Raw genomic sequence first — 15,541 nt, forward strand, 5'->3', positions numbered from 1 at the left:
AACTTTATGGCAGAGCAGCTAGTGGACAAACCATAGTAGACTGCATAATAAAGCAGTATGATGTAGAGCAAGCCCAGTAGAGAAGGAGCAAATTTGGAACTTTTTTAAAATGGAGCACACCTTGGGCATTGTGTAATTAAGTTTAAGCGAATTTTGAGTCTTAATACAGTGAAAATTATAAGCTAGTGTGCTGGGATTTGGATTTGGATTTGGATTTGCAATCCTATTACAATTAAGAGAAATGTAATTATGTTTGAAGTTAATTTATGGCAGCCGTTAGGCCAACTGTTGGGCTAGGCTATAAAAGACAATACTTCCAGATGGGGGCTGGGTCACACGTCTCACAAGGTATCAGAGCCAGGGTCGTGCCTGCATTGAGGTGGAGATGTTATGTTAGAATAATGTATAGAGAGGTAGAATAGATTGATTTATTCATATGGTTAGGGGCTCCTTATATAGGAGACGATTTACAAATTGTAATGATGAAAATCTAAAGCACTAACATTGCACTATACATAAAGTCTAAACCACTAGCATAAAGCTAAAGCACTAACATTGCACTATACATAAAGTCTAAACCACTAACATAAAGCTAACACACTAACAGCCCCCCTCAAACTCAAGGAGGATTGGAACTAACCAACTTGAGTTTGGAGAGAGTAATAAAACAGGAAAATAAGCGGACAAATAAAATTAAAAATGGGATAGGAGACACTGTATGATCGTGTCAGACCGTTGTAGAAGACAGTTTATGGGGTCATGTTGGACCGGTGTAGAAGACAGTTTACGGGGTCATGTCGGACCGTTGTAGCAGACACTGTGTGGTCGTGTCAGACCGATGTAGAAGACAGTTTATGGGGTCATGTCGGACCGGTGTAGCAGACAGTTTACGAGGTCATGTCGGACCGGTGTAGAAGACAGTTTACGGGGTCATGTCGGACCGTTGTAGCAGACAGTTTACGGGGTCATGTCGAACCGGTGTAGAAGATACTGTATGAGTGTGTATATAGGCTGCCCAAAAGATATACATGGATATAGATATCGAGCCCTCAAAAGTCGTGCCCTCAAAAGGTGTGCCCAATCTTTCAAAAGGCGTGCCATCAAAAGGCGTGCCCAATTCATCAAAAGGCGTGCCATCAAAAGGTGTGCCCAGGTTGGCGTCGAGCGCCGAGCGGCGCATGATGCGCGTGGCTGCCTTGGCTATTTAACCAAGGTTGATGCTGAGGCTGAGGCAGACAAAAAACTTCTGAAAATTCCCTGAAAAACTCTTCCTTTGCTGAGAGAGAGACTCTGTAACACTCTGTTGCCCAGAAAATGGCTTCGTCTTCCCGTGGTCTGCTCACTCTCTTTCCCGACCTCAACGAGTCAACAAGAGAGATAACTGGTGCGGTGACCAGTGAACCTCAACCAAACACCTCGGGTTTTGCTCCGTTGAACTTTCCGATGCGGTCTATGGAGCAAAAAATGGCGGTGCAAACGGATATTGAAGCAAATCAGTATACATTGAAGTCATGTGTGGAGACCATGACTGCGGTCACAAACCTGTCGCACCGACTGCAGAGTAGGACAAATGAGGTGCAGCAGTTAAACGCCCAACTGGCTCTGCTCCAGCGCATGTATAAGGATGCGCGAGCAGAGATAAGTGTGCTAAAGGCGGAAAATAAGGAGCTGAAGCGGAAGGCCACCGTGATGTTCCGATTTGGAGGTCCGCCATATGCTGTAATGGAGGAGCAGGGGGGAGTGATCGTGCCCAGTGGAGTGGGAAACACGGAGGCAACACCGGCAAGGGCCGCCTAGGACGGAGGCAAGAAGAAGAGACCGGCGGCAGAGTAGAGAAGGGATGCCGGGGTGTGGTCGTCTGCAGAAAAGAAAACAAAGCCGTTGTGGTTTTTTTTTTTTTTGGTGTAAAATGGTGATCGGGGTGAGCCCCGACATGAATAAAATGAGTTTGTGTAACGATGAATGCTGTTGTTTTGTGTGTAAAATTGTGATCGGGGTTGATCCGGTCATGAATAAAACGAATTTGTTTATTTTGTTTTTGTTTTGTGTGTGTTTTTTTTTTTTTTTATAACAAAACCGTGGGAAAAGGAAGACAACAAAAACCCACGTGAATCACTTCTGCAGAAACAACATCAACATCGAGCTAATCGGTCCCACATGAGAACTTAGAAACCAATGCTTACTTTGGCGCTTACAAAACCAGCTGGATAGGTTAGGGCCAATATAAGATAGCATACTATAATACTCTTCTTCTTCTGCTCTTTTTCTTTTTTTCTTTTTTTTTTTTTTTTTTTTTTTTTTTTTTTTGGAAAAGTGAAAGAGAAGTGTGTGGGGGAATATAGTATAATAAAAAGAGAGATAATAGATAGATATAAAAGAAAGAAAGTGGGGGAGGGTGGGAAGCAGAAAGTGAAAGGGAGTAAATAAATAAATAAAGTGTGTGAGAGAGAATCAAGAAAGCAGAATGGGGTCTGGACTAGGTGCGCAGAGAGAGAGAGAAGAAGTGGGGTGGGTGTGTGTGGGGTTAAATAAATAAAAGAAAAATGGGTGTGAAGTGTAAGGCTCTCTCTTTCTCTAAACCGTGTGTGTGAATCTGGAGGGTTCCGCCGACGGACATGGCGATGGCGGGGACAGTGCCGGTGCTGGTGGCAGAGATGATGGAAGGCTCTGCTGATGATGATGAAACGGCGATGGAGGTGTTCCAGCTGGATAATACCTTCGGCCTAAGAAGAACATGAAAGCTGTAATGGTGGCTCGGTTGTGGAGTAGAGAGAGATCAGGGAACATGTGTATCAAATATCGACCTTGTCCGATTTTCAATATATTGATTCTGGTGGGAGGGACCAGGGAAGCAACGTCAGAAAGAAATCTCAGAGTCTTGTGGTTCTAGTGAATGATAAAGAAAGAATACAAGAAGTGAGACAGAAGGCTGCTGCTAACAGGGACAAGTTTCGCAGCACATCAATGGGTGGTATGTACAAGCCAAGTTCATATTCAGGTTCAGGAGGATATGGTGACCGATATGATGATGATCGTAATGAAGGCCGTTATGGAAGTAGAGATGATGATCGGAATGGTTATGGGAGAGAAAGAGAAGGGAGCTATAGGGATGATGACCGCTATGGTAGGTATGGGGACTCGTATGGTCGTGATGGAGATCGCTATGGTAGAGATTCCGATGAACGTTATAGCAGAGATGGTTACAGGGATGATGATCACCAGGGAAGAAGTCGAAGCATTGATGACTACCAGTATAGCTCGAGAGGTAGGAGCTCCGACAGAGAAAGGGACCGTGCTTATGATGATGATGGTCAATATTCATCTAAAGGAAGTGGTGCTAGAGCTGATGACCATTCCCAAGATGAAAATTATGTGCTTTGGAGGTTTGTATCAGAGTGGCGCAGCATAAGCATGGTTGGGTTCCGGCGGGCGGTGAAGGCAAGGTTGCCGCCCGCCGGAAGGTGAAGATCACCAAGAGCTAACCTATAGCTCTGATACCATGTTAGAATAATGTATAGAGAGGTAGAATAGATTGATTTATTCATATGGTTAGGGGCTCCTTATATAGGAGACGATTTACAAATTGTAATGATGAAAATCTAAAGCACTAACATTGCACTATACATAAAGTCTAAACCACTAACATAAAGCTAAAGCACTAACATTGCACTATACATAAAGTCTAAACCACTAACATAAAGCTAACACACTAACATGTTAGCATCCCACATTGGATGCGAACAATGTCTAAGGATGGACTTATAAGACACTTCTATTTAGGAATCATCCATTGCACTTGGAGCCCAAAGGGACAAACCAGTGAGGCAAACTATTGGGCTAGACATAATGAACAAAACTTCCAAGTGGGGGCTGGGCCACATGCCTTACAGACCTGTTTACATATTTGGGTCTGATAGAGGGCTATGTCTAGCCTAGCTCAGTTCATTAATTTTGTAGATTCTCTTCATTCGTAAGGAGTTATAGGACTTTTTGTTTTTTTGAGCGTATAGAACTTTTGGCTTTGGTGCGATACGGGTTATCATGGTCCAACCTTCTGTACATGGGCAGCTTCCCCTTTTGATGCTTTTTTAATAAAACAAACTAATCAAAAAATTACTATAAGTAATGAACTTCCTATTTAAAATAATTATGGTACTAAAGATATTCAAATAAACTCTTTCAAGGGTTAAACATTTCCACAACACCATGTCATGCAACAATGATGCCCATCTATTCATCTGCACGACTATAGTAGCAAGAAAATGACTTCAATTGAACAATCCAAATTAATCTTTTTATTTCAGTAACTACTGGACGAAATAAATCAGACCATAAATGAAACAATACAAACCTGAAATCAGTAGTATATTTTGTTTTGCAGTAATTATTTGATACATATTCAGTGTAGATCTTAGCATAAAAATAGGTATTTTAGCTTTCTTGTGACTAAAATAGGCTTTTTCTCAATTTCTCCCTCAATTGCTGTTCTTTTTATATGTTAGCTATGGACTGCACTCTTCCTTTATAACTAACATAGAACTTCTTATATCGATCAAGTCTTTCATAATGTATTTGTCAACAACAAAAAAGTCTTTCATAATGTATCCATGTCAAATCAAGGCAACTGCATCCATGTACACGTTGACTAAAAATTTCATTCTGTAACTCACCACAAAATAACAGAAATACTGAATTATGATGACGATGGTGATGATAATTAGTGATTGTAATCACAATAAAAAAACAAGGAAGGGAATACATGTGTTGAAGTTGAATATAGGAATCAAAATATTAAGTTGGAATATGGAAATTAGATAGGACTTAGAATAGGAATTATTTTGATTGTAGAAATCTTACCTTGTGTATAGTTTCTTAAATTGTATAATGAATATATTATATATACATGGCCTCTACCTCATTGATTGGTAAACTAAATAATTCTTTCCATTCTTTTTGGTATTAGAGCCTCCCTAGCCGTCTCTCAATCTACCACCCATCACCATCGACTGCCTTCTTTCTTCTCAATCTACCACCCATCACCATCAACCCAGCCTCCGCAGCCCCTCTCCTTCTTTGTCTTCACCTCGGTAGGCCTTTTTTGTCCCTGCCGAGGCTCTAGTTGCTATCAACTAGACTTGGTTCTGGTCTTACGTGCTTCGGCTACCTCTTTAGGTGGTTCGTGGCTATTTTTTTTCCCTTTCTTGGGGCGACTGGACTGATGTATTAAGTCCCTTTATCTGTCCTTTTATTCTTTTGGGCTACCGGGTTTATTCGGTAGCATCTATTTGGATAAACCGTTGAGTTTTTTCTAGCTTCTTATTTTTTATTGAACTGTGTTGCTATCTTTGTGTGTTTTTTAGCCCCTCCTCTCCCACCATGACTGATCCATCCTTTACTGATATACCCACCAAGCTTGTCCCTATTAGTTTTGATTTTCTCTCTCTCATCGCACTCTTGTTCATCGTATTAGGAGTGTGGTGTTGAATGGAAAAAATTTTGTTGCCTGGAGCCGCTCCCTTAAACTCTATTTAAGGTCATTCGCTTTTATCTTCCACTACCTAGCCTGTTGCAATAGATCCTACCCATGCACGGTGGGATATTGATAACTGTACTATTTTGGGATGGATGTTCAACTCCATGGAAGATCGTATTTACCACATGTTTCTCTATTGTGACAGAGTTCCCGGTCTATGGCATGCCTTGTCACAAATGTATGCTCATGCTCGAAACGATGCTCGCATCTTTGAGCTCTATCGGGATGTTGCTCGTGCTTCCCAATCTGCCTTGGGTCTTTTTGTGTCAGAAATCTTTGGATACCTTCAGGCCCGTTGGGAAGAATTGGCTTAATAGTTATCAGTAGATGCTGCCTCTCTTGTGTCCAAATGCCTTGCTCGCCAACATACTTGTCAGTTTCTGATGGGTTTACACTCTGAGTTTAAATCCCTTCGAGCTCAGATTTTAAATACATCACCTATGCCCTCTCCCTATGAGGCCTTTGCCACCATTGATAATGATGAGTGTTGTAGGCGTCTGGTTCAACCGAATCCTTCTCCCCTATCTCCAGTTTCATTTGATGAAATGGCTCTTGTTGCAAAGTCTGGTTCTCGGGGTTCTACTGGTCCAGTTACTTGTCATCATTATAGCGTTTCTGGTCATGTTAATGCTCGTTACTTTAAACTTCATCCTGAGTTGAGGCAATGTTCCTTTCACCCTCGTGGTGCTGGCACCCCTCGCACTGCGGCTCTAGTGGATTCCGCTACCTGCTCCTGAATCTCCTCATCTCCCTAATTTACAGGAGTTACAGACTTAGATTGGTCAGCTTCAGACTCAACTTGGATCTCTTACTGTCAGTTCTCATGGCCCATCATCTACCACTGCTGCCACCTTTGTAACAGGTACTTCTACTACTTTTCATGTTCGGTCTACTAGTCCCTCATGGGTTCTGAATTCTGGGGCTAATGATCTCATATGACGGGTGAGTTTTTCTTTCTTTCTTCACCAATCCTTATTACTATTGTCCAATCTGTGTGTCTTGCTCATGATTTGTTATCCTCTATTCGTCATAAGGGTGTAGTGTCTTTATCCCTTACCATTACTTCATCATCTGTTTTACTGTTTCAAATTTTGCATATAATCTCTTATCCTTTAGTCGTCTTGCTAAACAATTTAATTGTCTTGTCATCTTTTTACCCTCTTCTTGCCTTTTACAGGACTTGAGTTTGAAGAGGGTTTTTAACAAGGGCTATGGGCATGATGGGCTGTACTACTTTAAGGATCCACCAGACGAGCCTTCCTCTTCTTTCTTAGCTAGTTTTCAGGTCTCTGTTTTGCCTGCTTCCATGTCTTGTATTTTTAATATTCAGACTTTAGAATTATGGCACGCTCGTATGGGTCAAGTTAATTTTCAATATTTATGTCAACTTTTTCCTTCATTTAATAAAGCTTGAAAAGAATCTAAGTTTCATTGTGTGGTTTGTGAGTTGTCTAAGCATACCCGTACTAGCTATATCCCTCATGACTCATGCTCCTAGTGCTTTTGATCTTATACATTCTGATGCCTGGGGCCTTTCCCCTGTCATAACTTTTTCTGGTCACAGCTATTATGTGACTTTTATTGATGATCACACTAGGTGCACTTGGGTTTATCTACTTCGTCGTAAGCCTGAGGTCTTTTTAATTTTTGTTCAATTTTTACAGATGGTTTAAACTCAATTTCATACAGTTGTTAAGACTATCCATTCTAAATAATGGTGAGAAATATATTTCTAATGCATTTCGTTCCCATCTTAATGAAACCAATATTCTTCAACAACTTACTTGTCCTCGGACCCCTAAACAAAATGATGTTGCTGAATGCAAAAATCGTCATATTATGTTTGTTGTCCAATGTCTTCTTCGGGATATAGGTGTTCCCAAGTCTTATTGGCATATGGTTGTCCTTACTGTGCTCATTCCATTTCATACCCTTATGCCCACCATCACTTTGTTTCCACTCTTACCTCGTGTCTTTAGGTGTACCTATTTTGTTCAAATCGGAGCCCCACTTGCACAAAGTTAGATGACAAATCTATTTGTTGTACCTTTTTAGGATACTCTTCCATGTCCAAAGGGTATAGGTGTTATGATCCCATGTCTCATCACTTTTACCACACTTTGGATGTTACATTTTGTGAGAATCTTCCTTTCTTCGGTACTAACCCTTCTTTGCAGGCTTCTCCTCCTATTACTTCCACTATTCGCCCGATGACCATTTTGGATGAGGTTAAGAATAAGGCTGTCCCCCTTCCTCCATCTCAACCTTTACCTCCTCCCCCATTGCAAGTATACTCCCGTTGGCCACGCACTTAGTCTTCTCTGGCGCCTCTCCGATCTATGGGTCAAGTAACTCTTCTTCTTTAGGTCCTCCTCCACCTCCTTGTCGTAACTCACATCAGGATCAACATCCTCCAAATCGTTTGAGTTATTTGAGAAATACTAATCATCCTATTTCCCAGTATCTTTCCTATGATAGGGTTTTCCCTTCTTATCCTTTTTTTCTTGGCAAGCTTGAGTCGGAGTCCATTCCTCGTTCTGTGTCTGAGGCCTTTCAAAATCCCAAGTGGGTAATGGCTATGCAGACTGAAATGGCGGCCTTAAAACAAAATCACACTTGGGATCTTTTACATTTACCTCTTGGGAAAAGCATAGTTGGTTGCAAATGGGTGTTCACCATAAAGTACTTCGCTGATAGCTCAGTTGACCGTTACAAAGCCCACTTGGTGGCCAAAGATTTCACATAGATTCCTGACAAGGATTTTGGTGCCACTTTGCCCCCGTCACCAAGCTTACTTCTGTATGTCTCCTTATCTCCCTTGCAGCATCTCATTCTTGGCCTCTTCATCAACTTGATGTCAAGCATGCATTTCTCCATGGAGATCTTCTTGAGACGATTTACATGGCTCCTCCACCTAATTTTTGGGCTGAGGGGGAGTATTTAGAGAAAGTGTACCAGTTACGCAAATCCTTATATGGTTTGAAATAATCTCCACAAGCATGGTTTGGTTGTTTCAGTTTTATTATTATATCTATGGGCTTTGTTTAGTGTCATTCCGATCACACTTGTTTCATTTGCCGGAATTCTGCAGGTCAGTGTATGGTCTTGTTAGTTTATATGGATGATATTATTCTCACAGGTAATGACTCTGTTGGCATTGGTCAAGTAAAAAAGGACTTGGGCCAAACTTTTGATATTAAGGATCTGGGATGTCTCAAATATTTTCTGGGAATTGAGATGGCTCACTCAAGGGAGGGGATCTCCTTGTCTTAAAGAAAGTACACCATTGACTTGCTTCAAGATACTGGTATGTTAGGGTGTAAACCTGCTTCTACTCCTATGGATCCTAATGTCAAACTCACATCAGAGTCTGGTGATTTGCTAGATGACCCAGGCATGTATCAGCATCTTGTTGGACACCTCATTTATTTGACCAACACTAGATCTGACTTGACATTTGCAGTTAGTGTTGTGAGTCAGTTCATACATGCATCTTGTAAAGAGCACCTTGATGCGGTTCATCATATTTTGACGTATTTGAAGACTTCTCCTGGCTTGGAATTGTTCTTTACCGTGGGTCTCCAATCTGGGCTCTCCTGTTTCACTGATGCAGAGTATGCAGGATCTAGGACTGATCGACATTTCACTTATGGCTTCTGTACTTTCTATGGTGATCATCTTAGCTCACGTAAAACTAAGAAACAGGCAGTGGTTTCTAGGTCTTCTGTAGAGGTTGAGTACCGGGCTATGGCACATGAAACATGTGAGATTCTTTGGATTCGCTCTATTCTGGCAGAGTTGGGTTTTGAGGAAACTGTTCCTTCCTCTTTATTTTGTGATAACAGATATGCCATTATGTTATCCTTTGATTCTATGCTTCATAAGCGTACTAAGCATATCGAGGTTGACGTATATTTCATTCGAGAAAAGATTTGGACTGACATTGTAGGTCCATCTTTTGTCTCTTCTTCTCAGCAGTTGGCAAATATGTTCACAAAATCTATAGAACCAACTTTGCTCCAGTCTTCCATTGACAAATTGCGTTTGTTGCATAATTTCAAGTCAGCTTGAGGGGGAGTGTTGAATATAGGAATCAAAATATTATGTTTGAATATGAAAATTAGAATAGGAATTAGAATTGAAATTATTTTGATTGTAGGAATCTTACCTTGTGTATATTATTTCCTAAATTGTATCATGAATATATTATATATACATGGCATCTACCTCATTGATTGGTAAGCCAACTAATTCTTTCCATTCTTTTGAAGTCAATTTAAAAAAATTATAATAAAAATAAATAAATAAAAAAGAAGAAGAAAAGAAGAGAGTTGCAAGTGAATGCGTCCATTAAAAATGCACTACAAGCACTAGCCTCAATTTTTATCATTACATGCACTTTTATGATTAAAAAGAAATATTTTCCTCTAGATACAAAAGCTTTTTGATGATATTGACCAACAAAATACTTACAGGTTACATATAGAACATTACAGAGGTCTTGTTTATTTGTTATCAAAACCCTTTCAACCCATGCAATTAAACCATGACTTTTATTTTACACATCCAACTTCTAGGAGCCATACATTGATCACACTAAATGACTTTCAGGTCCAAATTCGTTGCCATGCAATACAAACAGAGCCCAAACTTTAATTCTATGTTTTGTTGACCAATTTTGCCTATTTAATTTGATATCTCAAGTTTCAATATTCTAATAAATTGATAATCTCAATTAAAGGTCAATGACAAGACACTACTAGGAGGTTCTAGAAAAAGAATGTATGCACAATCATACAATGAATGCACATACCAACACTCAAAGACATCAATGCCTTCTTTATTCCACCAGACAAATTTATAGCGTCAAAAGCTGCCACAGAATCATCAATTGTATCCCCTGTCTTGAGCACCACAGATGCAGAGTCTGCATCTTGTTGAGGCCGTCGAATACACACCTCCATAGAAAATTTAGTTTCATTGTGTATTCTCAATAAAGGAGAAACCACAATTGAAAAACCATCCTACAACATATTACAGAAAAGAAACAGGGTTAATTAAATTACAGCAGTTCCTCATACGCTTCAAGAAATTGCAAAAGCTGTAATCTGTAATTTGAGAGAATACCTCACTTTTTCCTGAGATGTCAACCACAAGAAATGGCCCAGGATAGGTTTTTGAATCTGTTCGAGGATGAAAAGGGAAAGGTCAAGCACAGGTAGAATTCAGAATTTTTTTTTTAATGTAAATAAGCACGCGTAGAATTCAGATTACATCATATTCGAAGTGGGAAACCAGAAAAAAAGAGTCAGAATTTATTTATTTTTTATTTTATTTTATTCTGATTAGCAGAAAATAAGAATCAGATGACGGAAGGATTAAGCAGCTAAAAAATTCTATTACCAACTGGTGCATCAGTCTGGGTTGCTGGGATAGCTAGACTAAGTTAAGGCCTAACCTCAGCTTTATTTGCATGTAACTTCTCTAGACTCAACCGGGCTTTCTTTTTTTTTTTCTTTTTCTTTTTCTTTTTCAGAATTTGGTGCAGAAAACCAAATTCAAAAACAGGGAAAGTCCCCGGATGAAAGGATTGTGCCCAAGCTTGATATATGCTTCTTGACTGATTTAAGCCCAACCAATTGCAGGCCAAGTTGCACTTAGCAGCCACAACTTGATTGATTCCACCTTTATCTTAACATAGAAGCTATCTATTTTGATGTTCAAATATTGGTTGAACTCACATACCAATGTTCTGTTTTAGGATATACAATATATTTTACTCACCCCAGATTACAACAAAAATTTATTTTCATGGTCAAGATAACCACCTCGGAATTTTTCCATTCTCTTTCCATAAATTGTTGAGCCAAGATACTGACAGATATCTATCACAGGTATGAGTTGCCGAGCAATCATACTCTCTTCAGACCAGATGTTATTAATGTTGGATTCCTTGTGTTAAAACCAGGTCTGCCAGTATAAAACCCTTGTTCCATTTGATCTATCCACAATTTTAACTTCTATCTTCCTCCTTTACAATTTTGTCATCCCACACTGCTTATTCAACAACTATCATGTCCCAATCATCCGAAGTAAGCCAAGGACCAGTTCACTTAGAATTTGTCCCCTCAAGTATTACCAAACTATCATTCTACAAACTCCAACATATGCTTCATCTAGGGCCATCAAAAACCTTATAGATCTTCTTATTTGTTTTAATTTAAGTAGTAAATCTTGACAACCAGTAATGATATTTCTTTCTCACTGATTTGTTTTAATTTAGTAAATCTTCAAGCTTCTTTTGGTTTTCACTACACAATGAAGATAGGTTATCCTTAATCCTTTCAACTCCATCTTTTGATGGAGTTGACATAACTACCATTTCAATAGCAACATTACCTATCTTTTCATCAACAACATTCACATTCTCACACTGAGTAACACTGAGAGATAACAGTTTCCTCCATTCTTCCATCACAATCTTGATAAGATGTACTGCAAGGCACACCCTTTATAACCCATCTTTCATGGTACATTCATCTAGTATAGCAAAATAGTTGCAGGGCAGGATGCTAGTTTAAGAGTTCAAATGTTAGCTGCACATTATTTACAGTCAATAACAGAAAAGATAACAAGGTTTAGATCCAAAAATACTTTTGACTACAAATGTAATATTAACAAGGGTTGTTAGAATAGATGTAGTTTATTTTATTGTTACTAGTGAGGGTATGTTAGAATTTACCATCACCTACCACCAATTTACCATCACCTACCACCACCTACACCTCACCTACTCCACTAAACCTAACCCACTACACCACTATCACCTCCACTTCACCTACTCCACTAAACCTAACCCACTACACCACTACCACCTCACCTACTCCACTAAACCTAACCCACTACACCACTACCACCTCCACTTCACCTACTCCACCTACCACCTACTACCACCTACTCTTCTATATATAGGAATCATTGTAACATATCAAGATATCAATCAATAATACAATCAATTTATTCTCTCTCTCTTTTCCTATACATTAATTCTAATATTTGTTTCTCTCTCTCTTTTCCTATATATTAATTTTAACATGGTATCAGAGCAAGGTTAAAGATCTTGGTGTTCTTCGCCTTCCGGCGGGCGGCAACCTTGCCTTGACCGCCCGCCGGAGCTCAACCAATTCAAACCTCCCTCTCCCTCTCGGCACATCACTTTCTCTCTCTACAAATTTCTCCGTCCGTTTATCTCTCTACCCCTTTGTCTCTCTAAGTTTTAGGGTTTTGAGTGTGAGAGAGATGGGGCAACAGTCTTTGATCTACAGCTTCGTGGCTAGAGGAACAGTGGTTCTCGCCGAATTCACCGAATTCACTGGAAATTTCACGAGCATCGCTTCTCAGTGCCTCCAGAAACTCCCTTCCTCCAACAACAAGTTCACCTACAACTGCGATGGCCACACCTTCAACTATCTCGTCGAAGACGGCTTCACTTATTATGTCGTCGCTGTGGAATCTGCTGGCAGACAGATTCCAATGGCATTTCTTGAACGAGTTAAGGAGGATTTCACCAAGAGATATGGTGGTGGAAAAGCTGCAACTGCTGCTGCTAATAGCCTGAATAGGGAGTTTGGACCCAAACTTAAGGAGCAGATACAGTACTGTGTGGATCATCCAGAGGAGATCAGCAAGCTTTCCAAAGTAAAGGCTCAGGTTTCAGAAGTCAAAGGAGTGATGATGGAAAATATTGAGAAGGTTTTGGATCGTGGAGAGAAGATTGAGCTTCTAGTGGATAAAACAGAGAACCTTCGCTCTCAGGCACAAGACTTCAGGACCCAGGGTACCCAAATGAGGAGGAAAATGTGGTTACAGAATATGAAGATAAAGCTTATAGTTCTTGGTATCCTCATTGCCTTAATTTTGATCATAGTTTAATTGTGCGTGGGCCAACCTTCTCCACTCATTTATTTTATTATTATTTTTTACAAATCCATACCCACTCTAATTCATACCTCCTCACTTTTTAAAACGCATGCTGATTCACGCTACCCCTACTTTACCCCACTTTACCTTTATTTATTTTATTTTATCAAAAAAAAAAATAAAAAAAAAATACCAAACCCATTGCAGGTTTTCACCAAAACCGTGGGCCAAGAAACTCACGTGAACCAATTTTTTTTTTCCCTCACTCTCTCGTTTTGATTTCACATATCTTCTTATTATTTCTTTCTTTTTTTCTTTTTCTTTCACTTTATTTTTTCATCTTTTTTTCCCTTTTTTTTTTTTTTGCACCAAAAAAAAAAAAAAAAGTGAAGAAGACGAACTGCACACCAAACTCATTTTATTCATGTCGGGGCTCACCCCGATCACCATTTTACACCAAAAAAAAAAAAAAAAAAAAACAAAACAAAACAAAACCAACACAAATCGGAACAGTGGCATTTTTCTTCTCTACTCTGCCGCTGGTCTCTTCTTCTTGCCTCCGTCTTGGCCGGCCCTTGACGGTATTGCCTCCGTGCTTCCTAGACCACCAAGCAAGTTGCCTCCTCCCTGCTCCTCCACTACAGCATATGGTGGACCTCCAAATCGGAACATCACGGTGGCCTTCCGCTTCAGCTCCTTGTTTTCTGCCTTTAGCACACTTATCTCTACTCGCGCATCATTATACATGCGTTGGAGCAGAGCCAGCTGGGAGTTTAACTGTTGCACCTCATTTGTCCTGCTCTGCAGCCGGTGCGACAAGTTTGTGACCGCAGTCATGGTTTCCACACATGACTTCAGAGTATACTGATTGGCCTCAATATCAGTTTGCACCGCCATTTTTTGCTCCACCGACCGCATCGGAAAGTTCAACGGAGCAAACACAGAGGTGTTTGGTTGAGGTTCACTGGCCACCGCACCAGTTCTCTCTCTTGTTGACTCATTGAGGTCGGGAAAGAGAGTGAGTAGACCTCGGGATGAAGAGGCCATATTCTGGGTAGCTGAACGGGAAGAAGAGGCCATGTTTTTTGGGTTGCTGAGTGTTTCCGAGAAGGGTTGGATACAGAGTATTTACAGATTGTTTCAGAATAACAAGTTCAGAGGTTTCAGTCTGGTTTGGTTTCCTCCGCCTCCGCATTGGTTTATATTGACACAGACGACGCGGCCGACACGCCGCTCTGTCGCTCACGTGCCTCGCCGCGTCTCTGGCTCACCTTTTGATGGCTCGACGCTTTCTGTCGGGCACGACTTTTGATGAAGTGGGCGCGCCTTTTGAGGGCGCAACTTTTGATGGCACGCCTTTTTATAGATTGGGCACGCATTTTGATGGCACGTCTTTTTATGGATTGGACACGCCTTTTGATGGCACGCCTTTTGAAAGATTGGGCACACCTTTTGAGGGTGCGACTTTTTAAGGGTCCGACAAGACTCTGTAAACTGTCCCGACATTGATTCCGGTTAGCTCCTTTATGGGTCCGACAAGACTCTGTAAACTGTCCCGACATTGATTCCGGTTAGCTCCTTCATGGGTCCGACAAGACTCTGTAAACTGTCCCGACATTGATTCCGGTTAGTTTCTACAAGGGTCCAGCAAGACTCTGTAAACTGTCACAACAACTGTCACAACATTGTCTGCTACAACGGTCCGACATGACCCCATAAACTGTCTTCTACATCGGTCTGACACCGTCATCCAGTGTCCTCTACACCGTTATGACACCACCATACAGTGTCCTCTACAACGTTATGACACCCCCATACAGTGTCCTCTACACCGTTATGATACCACCATACAGTGTCCTCTACAACGTTATGACACCCCCATACAGTGTCCTCTACAACGTTATGACACCACCATTCAGTGTCTTCACCAATGGTCTGACACGACCATACAGTGTCTCCTATCCTTTTTTATTTTTATGTATTTTCTTGTTTTGTTCCTCTCTTCAAACTCAAGTTGGTTAGTTTCTATCCTCCTTGAGTTTGCGGGGGGCTGTTAGAATTTACCATCACCTACCACCAATTTACCAT

General features: G+C 40.6%; 1 protein-coding gene and 1 pseudogene across 20 annotated transcripts in view; one reads left to right on the forward strand and one right to left on the reverse strand.

The window, feature by feature from the left end:
* Positions 1–15,541, reverse strand: part of LOC114274607 (vacuolar protein sorting-associated protein, putative (DUF1162)) — a 71,167-nt gene that overhangs the window by 12,505 nt on the left and 43,121 nt on the right. For all 19 annotated transcript variants that reach the window (XR_014328143.1, XR_014328142.1, XR_014328147.1 and 16 more), the window contains 2 exons: positions 10,661–10,716; positions 10,347–10,557 (listed from right to left, as the gene is read on the reverse strand). Coding sequence is in view for 3 of the 19 variants with exons in the window: in XM_028216570.2 (XP_028072371.2) it covers positions 10,347–10,557; positions 10,661–10,716 (267 nt within the window). In the remaining 16 variants the exon portion in view is untranslated. The remainder of the gene's footprint in view (positions 1–10,346; positions 10,558–10,660; positions 10,717–15,541) is intronic.
* LOC145789799 (vesicle-associated membrane protein 721 pseudogene) lies at positions 12,268–13,957 on the forward strand (annotated as a pseudogene). Its single transcript, XR_014328156.1, has one exon. The product of XR_014328156.1 is annotated as a vesicle-associated membrane protein 721 pseudogene (transcript).

Source organism: Camellia sinensis, chromosome 4, assembly GCF_055761805.1.
Source record: "Camellia sinensis isolate YWXY chromosome 4, ASM5576180v1, whole genome shotgun sequence".
Classification (NCBI taxonomy): Eukaryota; Viridiplantae; Streptophyta; class Magnoliopsida; order Ericales; family Theaceae; genus Camellia; species Camellia sinensis.